Source organism: Oncorhynchus mykiss, chromosome 12 (assembly GCF_057628025.1).
Source record: "Oncorhynchus mykiss isolate SJ-2025 chromosome 12, ASM5762802v1, whole genome shotgun sequence".
Classification (NCBI taxonomy): Eukaryota; Metazoa; Chordata; class Actinopteri; order Salmoniformes; family Salmonidae; genus Oncorhynchus; species Oncorhynchus mykiss.
The window spans coordinates 72,239,390-72,252,490 of NC_143033.1; the positions used below are offsets into that span (position 1 = coordinate 72,239,390).

At 43.4% G+C, this 13,101-nt stretch overlaps 1 protein-coding gene across 3 annotated transcripts; it reads right to left on the bottom strand.

The window, feature by feature from the left end:
* Positions 1-618: 618 nt before the first annotated feature.
* On the bottom strand, positions 619-10,760 carry LOC110538137 (uncharacterized). 3 transcript variants are annotated; one of them, XR_016485234.1, is made up of 8 exons: positions 9,451-10,698; positions 9,043-9,239; positions 8,719-8,918; positions 8,491-8,590; positions 8,036-8,398; positions 4,050-4,222; positions 3,041-3,168; positions 619-2,857 (listed from the first exon to the last, which is right to left on the bottom strand). XR_016485234.1 is itself a non-coding variant. In XM_021624756.3 (8 exons), exons 1-8 carry the CDS (start codon positions 10,001-10,003, stop codon positions 2,486-2,488), a joined length of 2,070 nt encoding a protein of 689 aa, XP_021480431.2. In that variant the 5' UTR covers positions 10,004-10,760; the 3' UTR covers positions 619-2,485. The 3 variants fall into 3 exon arrangements, 2 of the variants coding, with proteins under 2 accessions (XP_021480431.2, XP_090049333.1); XM_021624756.3 differs by having other exon boundaries at positions 4,050-4,206; positions 9,451-10,760; XM_090193207.1 differs by having other exon boundaries at positions 4,050-4,206; positions 8,705-8,918; positions 9,451-10,722.
* Positions 10,761-13,101: the final 2,341 nt, after the last annotated feature.

The following is a 13,101-nucleotide window of genomic DNA, read 5'->3' on the forward strand; positions in this document are numbered from 1 at the left end:
GATTTCACATGACTGGCTCCCACAAAAGGGCTTTATTACAGACACAAATACTCCTGTTTCATCAGTTGTCCAGGTGGCTGGTCTCAGACGACCCCACAGGTGAAGAAGCCAGATGTTCACTAACAGGGATGTAAAACAAATGTTTGGCTTTTTGTGCATATGAAAAAATTCAGCTCATGAAGCCAACACTTTACATGTTGCGTTTATATTTCTGTTCAATATAAATAGTCTCAAAACAAAAGTGACGTAGGTCAGCACGTGGAGTAATGAGTAGGATTCTGTTTTCAATTGCAAAAGTGTTTGCTTTTGACAACGTATCTGCCTTCCACATAAAACTAGTTTGAAAATTTGAACATATAACATATGGAAAAGAGATGTTTCTGAACGATGGATCATGCTGCCTTATTGACGACATTAGGGCGTGGCGCAGATTGTTGGGCACTCCTCCCTCACTGGCTTCACCTGGTGAAGTGATGGCCCATAGGCAGGTTCAACCGAGGCCATATTAGACTGCTGCCACCGATTGAACATATGCTCTTTGTATAGTCTATCACTTAGTCATGCATTACTTAAATGTGTTGACAGGACAGAAAATGATACCATTACATACCTCACCAGTTTTTCACATATTCAAATCTTTTTTTTATTTAAAAAAAAAGCAAACCACAACAGTATCATGAGCAAGTTAAATACTAAAGCAATTGAGCAAAAACTGAAAAGGTATCCTAAAGTACAACATTTCCCCCCACAGAAAATTCATACAAGATGTTAGTTTTATGCAAGTATTTGCATTGTCAATGAGAAGCTCAGTGAATATACAGTACCAGTCAAATGTTTGGAAACACCTACTCACTCAAGGGTTTGACTTTCTTTTTACTATTTTCTACATTGTAGAATAATGGTGAAGACTAACACATATGCAATCATGTAGTAACCAAAAACATTTTTACAATATTTTTCTATTTGTTTATTTGACATTCTTCAAAGTAGCCACCCTTTGCACACTCTTGGCATTCTTTCAACCAGCTTCATGAGGAAAGCTTTTCTAACAGTCTTGAAGGAGTTCCCACATATGCTGAGCACTTGTTGGCTGCTTTTCCTTCACTCTGGTCAAATTCATCCCAAACCATGTCAATTGGATTGAGGTCGGGTGATTGTGGAGGCCAGGTCATCTGATGCAGCACTACATCACTCCCCTTCTTGGTCAAATAACACTGGAGGTGTGTTGTGCCTGTTGAAAAACAAATGATAGTCCCACAAAGCGCAAACCAGATGGGATGGCGTATCGCTGCAGAATGCTGTGGTAGCCATGCTGGTTAAGTGTGCCTTGAATTCTAAATAAATCACTGACAGTGTCACCAGCAAAGCACCCCCACACATGCAGAGATCATCCTTTCACCTACTTTGCGTCTCACAAAGACACGGCGGTTGGAACGAAAAATCTCAACTTCGGACTCAGAATTCCACCGGTCTAATGTCCTTTGCTCGTGTTTCTTGGCCCAAGCAAGTCTCTTCTCCTTATTGGTGTCCTTTAGTACTGGTTTCTTTGCATCAATTTGACCATGAAGGCCTGATTCACGCAGTCTCCCCTGAACAGTTGATGTTGAGATGTGTCTGTTACTTGAACTCTGAAGCATTTATTTGGGCTGCAATTTCTGAGGCTGGTAACTCTAATGAACTTATCCTCTGCAGCAGAGGTAACTCTGTAACTCTTCCTTTCCTGTGACGGTCCTCATGAGAGCCAGTTTCATCATAGCGCTTAATGGTTTTTGTGACTGCACTTGAAGTAATTTTAAAAGTTTTCGAAATTTTCCAGATTGACCTACCTTCATTTCTTAAAGTAATGATGGACTGTCTCTTTGCTAACTCTTTGCTTATTTGAGCTATTCTTGCCATAATAAGGACTTGGTATTTTACCAAGTAGGTATATATTCTGTATACCACCCCTACAACCCAACTGATTGGTTCAAATACATTAAGGAAAGAAATGTCTCAAAAGCATTAAGGAAAGAAATTCCACAAATTAACAAGGCACACATGTTAATTGAAATGCATTCCAGGTGGCTACCTCATGAAGCTGGTTGAGAGAATGCCAAGAGTGTGCAAAGCTGTCAAGGAAAAGGGTGGCTACTTTGAAGAATCTAAAATATATTTGTATTTGTTTTACACTTTTTTGGTTACTACATGATTTCATAGTTTTGATGTATTCACTATTATTCTACAATGTAGAAAATATTAAAAAATAAAGAAAAACCCTTGAATGAGTAGGTGTGTCCAAACCTTTGACTGGTACTGTATAATGAAGGTATAACACCAGTGATCCATCAGCATTGCTCAGTTCAGTCTGACATACTTTAATTTTGGGGCAAATCCAGAACATAGTAAAGGAGGTGTTCTGTAAAGGACAGCTATAATAAAATATTTAAAAAATAAAAAGGTAAGTCTGTGGGGCGAGTTCAATTCTTGTATAGACCTATGCCTTCTGTCAGGAGGGCATGTGGAGCCGTGACAAAAGTTCAAGCACTTTTGACCCCTTGCCACTGGGGGAGTCATGGTTATCTTGTGGGGTCATCTCCAGCCCATACAGGTGCTCAAGGAAGCCATACAGGGAGGCTAGCTGATCTGGGTACCCCAGTTCAAACACACGCAGAAGCTTGAAAAGCTTGTCCAGTGCATTGCTCAGGCCCTCCTGAGGCAGGGGGATTGCAATCCTATCAACAGGGAACACGATGCAAAGCTGCCGGCCAGGGGCCTCCAGGGGCCCCACGCTCAATATGTAGGGCTGAGCGTGGGACACAGACTCTGGGCCCTCCAAGGAGGTAAGGTCACAGAATAAGGAGGACACCATGGTGTCTATCTGTAGAGGAACAAAGGAGGAAAGGTCTTTCAAGGGGATTCTTCAATTACATTCCTTCAAAACATCATTGTTACCGTATCTTCTAAAATTCCACTAGTTCACAAACTTAATCTATATGGCAATGAGGAAATGTCTGGGTTTACTGCTCAGTCTGACCAGGAAGAAAAATACTGTGTTGCTCACCGGTACAATGTCCACCAGATACCGAATGGCCTGCCTGACACTGCTCCTGGAGGGTAAGGAGGCTCTACTGGTGTTTGTTGGTGGTAGTACATAGATCAGGACTTTCAGCATAGTCATGGTGTAGGAGTCTGCAGAGGAATCAGAGAGGAACAAATACGTTAAAAAAATTAACCACAGCAATCTACTCTCCTATTACTCTAACCACTGAGTAAATCATACAGATCATTTTCAGTCAGTCTGTCAATGGCTGATTAGGAGGTTGACCGTAAAGTGTCTATTCCGTGTATTCTGGTGGAAAAAAAAGAAAAGCAACATGTAACAATTTCAAATATTTTACTGAGTTACAGTTCATATAAAGAAATCAGTATTAGGCCCTAATCTATGTATTTCTGATGACTGGGCAGGGGTGCAGCCATGGATGGCAGCCAGGCCCACCCACTGCGGAGCCAGACCCAGCCAAACATAATTCGTTTCCCCACATAAAACAGAAATACTCCTCAGCACCCCAACCAAATTATCCCACTGGTTAAACATTTTTTTTTTAAAATGTGGAGGTCCTGGACATGGTCTGTGGTTGTAAGGCCGATAGGACGTACTGCCAAATTCTCTAAAACGACGTTGGAAGCAGCTTATGGTAGAGAAAGCTCTGGTGGACATTCCTGGAGTCAGCTTGGCTCCAATAAAACTTGAGACATCTGTGGCATTGTGTTGTGTGACAAAACTGCACATTTTAAAGTGGCCTTTTCTTGTCCCCAGCACAAGGTGTGCCTGTGTAATGATCATGCTGTTTAATCAGCTTCTTGATATGCCACACGTGTCAGGTGGATGTATTATCTTGACAAAGGAGAAATGCTCACTAACAGGGATGTAAACAAATTTGTGCATCAAGTTGAGAGATATAAACTGCGTATGGAACATTTCTGGGATTTCATATTTCAGCTCCTCAAACATGGGACCAACACTTTACATGTTGCGTTTATATTTTTGTTCAGTGTAGTTAACCTCTGACCTCCTTGCTGTGTGGCAGCCAGTTGGAGAAGTGCAGAGATGTCCGGGTGTTTTTCACACTCTGCAATCTGGTACAGCCTGGGCAACACGAACGACGACCACTGGGCCAGGAAGGAGTGGCCTTTACCTGGGAACATCCTCTCAAACTCCAGGTCAATCTGAACAAACAAACACCTTCAGATCCCAATAATACACTTAGTCAATTATCATTCCTGCAACATTACTTTGTTTAAATATAATTTGATCTCTGAGAAATGAAGGTAATTGATCGCATCCAAATTGTTCATTTGAAATTTGTAGGATTCATATAACATTCAATAAATAGACATGAAGAATCCAAAGGAATAGTCAAAAGCCACACACGAACCCACCACGACAATCCCACCCCAACAACTAGTATATAGTATCAGTTCTCTGTGTTTGTCAAGTAGTATGGAGCTGCGGAACAGAGTATTGTTTCTTCATCCTATCTGTGTTCTCAGAGAATTTAGTGACGTTTTCTATCCCCCTGTTCAGAGAAATGTGTCATTGAAGTTATGTTTATATCCCATCCTATGTACTGATAGTACCAGGGTGACCAATAGATGGTGCTGTTCCTGCTATTAGGTTTTTAAAACCATTTTGAAGCCACCCACCCCCCAAACTCAATGTTTAAATGAACTGTTCCCAAATTACAAAATTATATTGGTATCCTTACCCTGTAAGCAGTCAACAGACAAGGTATGACAGCAACCCATGCTTTGGTTGTTGGCCACTGTTTCAAATGCTAACTTTTAAGCCGTTGTGGCAAAAATCTAATTCAAGTCAATGGTACCTATATTAGCATTTCATGTTCAAAATCAGCCTAAAGTATTTTAACATTTATTGTGTAACTCAATGATGTTACTTATAACGGTAAGTGTCAAAATAATGGAAGCACTTGAGTAAATGAGGGATACAAAGTCTATTGAAAGCAGGTACTTCCACATAGGTGTGGTTTTTGAGTTAAAGCAACAAACATCCCATCAAGTTTAGGGTCATATACAGTGCCTTGCGAAAGTATTCGGCCCCCTTGAACTTTGCGACCTTTTGCCACATTTCAGGCTTCAAACATAAAGATATAAAACTGTATTTTTTTGTGAAGAATCAACAAGTGGGACACAATCATGAAGTGGAACGACATTTATTGGATATTTCAAACTTTTTTAACAAATCAAAAACTGAAAAATTGGGCGTGCAAAATTATTCAGCCCCTTTACTTTCAGTGCAGCAAACTCTCTCCAGAAGTTCAGTGAGGATCTCTGAATGATCCAATGCTGACCTAAATGACTAATGATGATAAATACAATCCACCTGTGTGTAATCAAGTCTCCGTATAAATGCACCTGCACTGTGATAGTCTCAGAGGTCCGTTAAAAGCGCAGAGAGCATCATGAAGAACAAGGAACACACCAGGCAGGTCCGAGATACTGTTGTGAAGAAGTTTAAAGCCGGATTTGGATACAAAAAGATTTCCCAAGCTTTAAACATCCCAAGGAGCACTGTGCAAGCGATAATATTGAAATGGAAGGAGTATCAGACCACTGCAAATCTACCAAGACCTGGCCGTCCCTCTAAACTTTCAGCTCATACAAGGAGAAGACTGATCAGAGATGCAGCCAAGAGGCCCATGATCACTCTGGATGAACTGCAGAGATCTACAGCTGAGGTGGGAGACTCTGTCCATAGGACAACAATCAGTCGTATATTGCACAAATCTGGCCTTTATGGAAGAGGGGCAAGAAGAAAGCCATTTCTTAAAGATATCCATAAAAAGTGTCGTTTAAAGTTTGCCACAAGCCACCTGGGAGACACACCAAACATGTGGAAGAAGGTGCTCTGGTCAGATGAAACCAAAATTGAACTTTTTGGCAACAATGCAAAACGTTATGTATTGGCGTAAAAGCAACACAGCTGAACACACCATCCCCACTGTCAAACATGGTGGTGGCAGCATCATGGTTTGGGCCTGCTTTTCTTCAGCAGGGACAGGGAAGATGGTTAAAATTGATGGGAAGATGGATGGAGCCAAATACAGGACCATTCTGGAAGAAAACCTGATGGAGTCTGCAAAAGACCTGAGACTGGGACGGAGATTTGTCTTCCAACAAGACAATGATCCAAAACATAAAGCAAAATCTACAATGGAATGGTTCAAAAATAAACATATCCAGGTGTTAGAATGGCCAAGTCAAAGTCCAGACCTGAATCCAATCGAGAATCTGTGGAAAGAACTGAAAACTGCTGTTCACAAATGCTCTCCATCCAACCTCACTGAGCTCGAGCTGTTTTGCAAGGAGGAATGGGAAAAAATTTCAGTCTCTCGATGTGCAAAACTGATAGAGACATACCCCAAGCGACTTACAGCTGTAATCGCAGCAAAAGGTGGCGTTACAAAGTATTAACTTAAGGGGGCTGAATAATTTTGCACGCCCAATTTTTCAGTTGTTGATTTGTTAAAAAAGTTTGAAATATCCAATAAATGTCGTTCCACTTCATGATTGTGTCCCACTTGTTGTTGATTCTTCACAAAAAAATACAGTTTTATATCTTTATGTTTGAAGCCTGAAATGTGGCAAAAGGTCGCAAAGTTCAAGGGGGCCGAATACTTTCGCAAGGCACTGTAAAAAATAAAAATGCTGGGCAGGCCATTATTTTGGCCACCATGGATAAGCCCCCATAGGATGACAATGCCCCCATCCACAGGGCACGAATGGTTTGATGAGCATGAAAACGATGTAAACCATATGCCATGGCAGTCACCAGATCTCAACCCAATTGAACACTTATGGGAGATTCTGGAGCGGCACCTGAGACAGCGTTTTCCACCACCATTTGGGATGGCAGGTAGCCAAGTGGTTAGAGCGTTGGACTAGTAACCGAAAGGTTGCAAGATCGAATCTCCGAGCTGACAAGGTAACAATCTGTTGTTTTGCTCCTGGACAAGGCAGTTAACCCACTGTTCCTATGCTGTCATTGAAAATAAGAATTTGTTCTTAACTGACTTGCCTAGTTAAATAAAGGTTTTAAAAAATTATGGAATTTCTCATGGAAGAATGGTGTCGCATACCTTCAATAGAGTTCCAGAATCTATGCCAAGGAGCATTGAAGCTGTTCTGGTCACCCTATTAGGACACTTTAAGTTGGTATTTCCTTTATTTTGGCAGTTACCTGTAGATGATTTGGATAGGAAACGCAAAAATGCTCAAATTAGGTACCACTGACTTGCATTGGATTTGTGCCACCGACGCTGAAAAGTTAGCATTTTAAACATTTGCCAGGTAAACAAAACCAAACAATTGGCTGATGTCATACCTTGTCTATAGACTGCTTACAGGGTAATGAAACCAATGTGTAATTTTGTAATTTGGGTGAACTATCCCATTAACATTGAAGGGGGGGTTATCGTCTAATAAAATGAACAGCACCCTCCAGTGGTCAAATCTGGTAATATCGGTATGTACGATGTGAGGGGGGGGGGGTCAGATTACATAGGATGAAGAAACAATTCTCTGGGCCGCAGCTCCATACTACTCGTCAGACATAGAGAACTGATACGGTATACTCTGTTGGGCGTGTGTGTGTGTGTGTGTGTGTGTGTGTGTGTGTGTGTGTGGGGGTCAGTGGGTGGCTTTTGACCACTTCTTTGATTCCTCATACAGTATCTTACCTCATTGTTAGAATGGAATATTGGAATATTATATGAATCCTATAAATCAAAAAAAAAGGCAATTTTGGGTGTAATCAATTAGCTTACTTTCTCAGAAATTGAATTATATTTCATCAAAATAATGTTGCAGGAATGCTGATCTTATCTGTTTCTAACTTCAGAAACAATTTCAATATCAATTTGAGATGGTGGGTGTCATATCTGGCTAAAATGACATGGAATGACCCTAATACAAGTTTATCTGTGGCCTTTCTAGTCTTGTGAGCATCCGTAGTTTTTTCCATGAAGACTGGACTCACCGTGGTGGGAACGTCAAGAAAACGTGGGTACTCGGCCAACACAGCCCTCATACTAGGCCGTGTGTTGCTGATCCACCTCCTGCGTGCGTTGAATGTGAGGTCCATAGCACTGTGGATGGCAGGCAGGTTCCTGGTCAGGGGCCTGGTTCTCTTCATCAGCTCCATCCACCTCTGGGTCTCCTCACTGGACTGTCTCTCCAGGAGCCCAGACCCCAATCTAGGTACAGGAGGGTCCGCCAAGCCTGGCTCTGGCCGACGCCTCTTCAGCACATACTTCTTCTTGTGGTCTTCAAGGGTGCGTCGAGAGTTGCGCAGGCGCGTCTCAATGTAACCCGTACGGGACAAAGGGTCGTACAAGTGTTCCTACACAGGGAGAAAAAAATGATAGGACAGTCATCTACTCAGTAACTGAGAATTATGTGAATCTTACTCTACTAATCAATTTACTAGCTCACTATGCCGTTGATGCCAGCAGAGGGTGCACAGAGCCTGAGTCCTGGGAAGAGCTCCACTATGTGCTCTGCCAGCATGGTCTTCTGAGCAGAGGTAGGGTAGCTGCAGAGGACAGGAGATTAAACGTCAGAAACACTCACAAAACATTGAGTCTAAATAGAAGAGCAAAATCTCTGCTCTCTCAGTCACGTCCCTTCTCAGCCCAAATACACATACAATCAGCTCCTCACAATCCAAACTCCTCCACGATGAAGGACACAGAGAACTTGATAAGCTTCCTGCGGGACAGCTCACACAGACAGCCCTCCTTCTCGTACTCCCGGACCACCTCAGGACACAGCTGCTCCAGCCACAGGCGCAGGCGACCTACAAAGTCCTGTGGACCAGCCTCCACCTGCTCCTGCCCAAACTCACCGGCCTCCACACCACTCTGAGAATGACAGGTTTGGATAAGGACTGAGGCGCACATTATGTCAGTGAACATTTAGTGCCTTATATTGTTTATGAGATTGCGAGGTCGGCGTTTGAGGACTGAGTAGATGTGCTTTACTCACATTGGCAGGATGAGCCAGAGGCAGAGCAAGGGCCTCCTCAGCCATGCAGCATCTCTCTATCTCAGGTCGCTCTGTTTTGATGTTGGCTGGGCTGAAGCAGGGGTGCAATGCGTCCTGGGGCTTGGCAGCCATCTCTCCCTCCAGGGGCACAGCCACAGTCCTCTGGTCTCCTTCATGCAGCCTGTGGTCATCTGCAACTGAACATTTGCAGAGGCCAGACCTCGCGAGCTTACATGAATGGTTCGCTGTACGGTTATACCATTCATGTAAGCTTGCGATATCAGGCAGCTTGCGAGGCTACATGAAAATACTGCAAGTCAAGACATCAAGATAGGCTCTCACTAAAGCTGCCTTTTCTCTGTGAAACTACATCACAACTATATTTCACTACATTGAGTCAGGACTTACATTGAGTGGTACCGCCCCCATCAATAAGGGCCATGTCTTCATTGTGCTCCGTCTTGTACACTCTGTTCATCAGTTCCCACTCCTCTGGGATCCCCATGCCCTGACCCTCCTCATAGTCCACCATCACTGGCCCAGCCGACACAAGGTCAAACGGGTCAGGCAGTCCAGCACAGTCCTCCACCACCTCCTGGGGATGGGGCTCCACGGTGGTCCTTTGTGATGCTTGGGAGGTTGAGCAAGTGGTCTGACCCATTGGATTCTTAGTGTTGCAGCGCCCACCACTAACCCTCGGTCCTGTGTTACAGAATGCCCCCGAAGACCCAGCCTGCACCCTCCAGTCACCCCCGCTGGGGGCCTCAAACCTCTGCTTCAGTCCCAGGGTGTCCTGGTCCCTCTGGGTCACTGAGGAAAGTCCATGCTGCTGGTCCCCTTGGAGCCCGGTTAACAGACGCACAGTCTCACACAGCACAGACTCCACTGCTGTACGCACTGCCTCGTCAATGGTCCCGCCCAGTCTGTCCCTCAGGAAGCTGATGGACAACTGGACATCCATTTTGGCACAGCTCTACCTGGTTGTCTCGGTGACTTTAGACACCAACCACAGGTTAGAGCTCTATGGGATTGTATGTAGCTAGTCTATTAAAAAACACCAAAACTGGGTATTGTCAAAGATTTTCTAGTGTAAGTTATTGTTTAATTTCTTCCTCTCTGATAATTGATATGACCACAACATCTCGAAGCATCTCTCGCTTGGAGCGTCAACCAGAGAAACACACTGAGTGATATGAATTTTACTAAGAACAATCATATTAGCTAATTACCCTAAAACTACAGCTATCTTGGCAACTCAAAAAACAATGTCAACATAGCTAGTAGATACTGGATCACTAACTAGTTACATTACTACCAAATTATGCTGAAGACACATATCGGTTGAATACATTGTTGTGCAACTGGCTAGGTATCCCCTTTTCCCATTGTTGCTCCCATTACTCTTGCTAGCAACAAAACAAGCTCGCTAGCTAATCATTTCCTACAAGCTATCTCTGTAAATGATTCGATTAATTAAATTAGTTAACGTCACCAACATTTCACTGCAAATGATCGAAACAATACTTGAAGTCTACACGGGATTGGGACTTTAAACCAAAGCTACAATGCGTAAAACATGAATATATACATTTTGAAACGTTGTAGCTAGCTATTGAATCTAGCTAACTGTCGTCCCCTAAATAAAACGTCATCAGCAAGAGACCGCAAGCGTCAAAAAAAGAGAACGATGTGAGGCCAGTCAGTGTACAGAGATTTGACTGTAATTATTCGGCAGTAATGGTGCCAATTACACATAACATTTGCCTACACACCGCAGAGAGGAAATGTCATAAAGATAATTGTTTCCCCAGAGACTCAACCCCTTTGCTTTTAATGGATAAATATAAAAATGTAATAGCTCTGACCAGCCCCCTGACAGTGTTGAAAGAGCTGACAAAATACACTGAACAAAAATATGAACGCCACATGTAAAGTGTTGGTCCCATGAGCTGAAATAATTTTCCATCTGCACAAAATGCTTATTTCTCTCAAATGTTGTGCTCAAATTTGTTTACATCCCTGTTAGTATTTTCCTTTGCCAAGATAATCCATCCACTTGACAGGTGTGGCATATCAAGAAGCTGATTAAACATCATGATCATTACACAGGTGCACCTTGTGCTGGGGGACAATAAAAGGCCACTCTAAAATGTGTGGTTTTAACACACAACACAATGCCACAGATGTCTCAATATGAGAGAACATGCAATTGGCATGCTGGCTGCAATAATGTCCACCAGATCTGTTGGCAGAGGCTTGAATGTTAATTTCTCTATCCTAAGCTGCCTCCAATGTCATTTTAGAGAACCTGGAAGTAAGGCCAACTGAGTCAAACCACAGACCACGTGCATGTCGTTGTGTGGGCAAGCGGTTTGCGGATTTCAACGTGGTGGCAGTGGGGTTATGGTATGGGCAGGCATAACCTAGGGATAACAAAAACAATTGCATGTTATGTCAATTTGAATGCAGAGACCTGAGACCCATTGTTACAGACCTGTATCTATCCTACCCTGCCTTTCTAAAGCCAAGTTAACAAAACAGATCACCGTTAATTTCGAATCCCACCGTACCTTCTCCGCTATGCAATCTGGTTTTCGAGCTGGTCATGGGTGCACCTCAGCCACGCTCATGGTCCTAAACGATATCATAACCGCCATCGATAAGACAATACTGTGCAGCTGTATTCATCGATCTGGCCAAGGCTTTCGACTCTGTCAATCACCACAGTCTTATCCGCAGACTCAACAGCCTTGGTCTCTCAAATGACTGCCTCGCCTGGTTCACCAACTACTTCTCAGAGTTCAGTGTGTCAAATCGGAGGGCGTGTTGTCCAGACCTCTGGCAGTCTCTATGGGGGTGGCACAGGGTTCAATTCTCGGGGAGACTCTTTCCTCTGTATACATCAATGATGTCGCTCTTGCTGCTGGTGATTCTCTGATCCACCTCTACGCAGACGACACCATTCTGTATACTTCTGGCCCTTCTTTGGACACTGTATTAACAAACCTCCAGACGAGCTTCAATGCCATACAACTCTCCTTCCGTGGACTGCAACTGCTCTTAAATGCAAGTAAAACTAAATGCATGTTCTTCAACCGATCTCTGCTCGCACCTGCCCGCCGTCCAGCATCACTACTCTGGACAGTTCTGACTTAGGCATTTGTAGTTGTCCACATGTTCTATGTGTCTGGTTAGACTAAACTCTCCTTCCAGACTCACATCAAGCATCTCCAATCCAAAATTAAATCTAGAATCAGCGTCCTATTTCACAACAAAGAATCCTTCACTCATGCTGCCAAACATACCCCCATCCTACCGATCCTTGACTTTGGCGATGTCATTTACAAAACAGCCTCCAACACTGTACTCAGCAAATAGGATGCACTCTATCACAGTGCCATCCATTTTGTCACCAAAGGCCCATATACTACCCACCATTACGACCTGTACGCTCTCGTTGACTGGCCCTCGCTTCATATTCATCGCCAAACCCACTGGTTCCAGGTCATCTATAAGTCTTTGCTAGGTAAAGCCCCGCCTTATCTCAGCTCACTGGTCACCATAGCACCCACCCATAGCACGCACTCCAACAGGTATATTTCACTGGTCACCCCCAAAGCCAATTCCTACTTTGGCCGACTTTCCTTCCAGTTCTTCAAGACTCCCACAACACTATTAGTAAAAACTTATAATTTTGCATATGCTCTTTTCAGCAGAGGCAGGACAAATCTGCCAGTGGAAGACAGCCCTCTCCCTGTAGGTTGTTTCAGACAGTCATCTGGAGGATACAGCCACAACCTTGAAGAGCTCCCCCAGCCACCGGAAAAAACGTAAAATAACAAGATTGAACAGTCAGCCTTTTATTGCAAACTCAGATACATATATTTATTTGAAATGTATGGCTCTGGCCAAATGGTTTTCTGTAATAGTCAAGCATAAGCTATTATAGATAGTGATTAACCGATCGTAAGCCCTTAATCTAAGGGAGTGTGACCCACCCAGATCCACGTACCCTCTCCATGAATCAGTGAGACCAATCCTGTGAAGTGAAGAGCAACC

Bases quoted from the DNA above. Each gene is read 5' to 3' on its own strand.
- LOC110538137 (XM_021624756.3), bottom strand. From the start codon at position 10,003: ATGGATGTCCAGTTGTCCATCAGCTTCCTGAGGGACAGACTGGGCGGG. The intron at 8,919-9,042 runs GTGAGTAAAGCA...TGTCATTCTCAG, and splicing joins CTCTGGCTCATCCTGCCAAT to AGTGGTGTGGAGGCCGGTGA. The intron at 3,169-4,049 runs GTCAGAGGTTAA...ATTCCTCTGCAG, and splicing joins GGCTGCCACACAGCAAGGAG to ACTCCTACACCATGACTATG.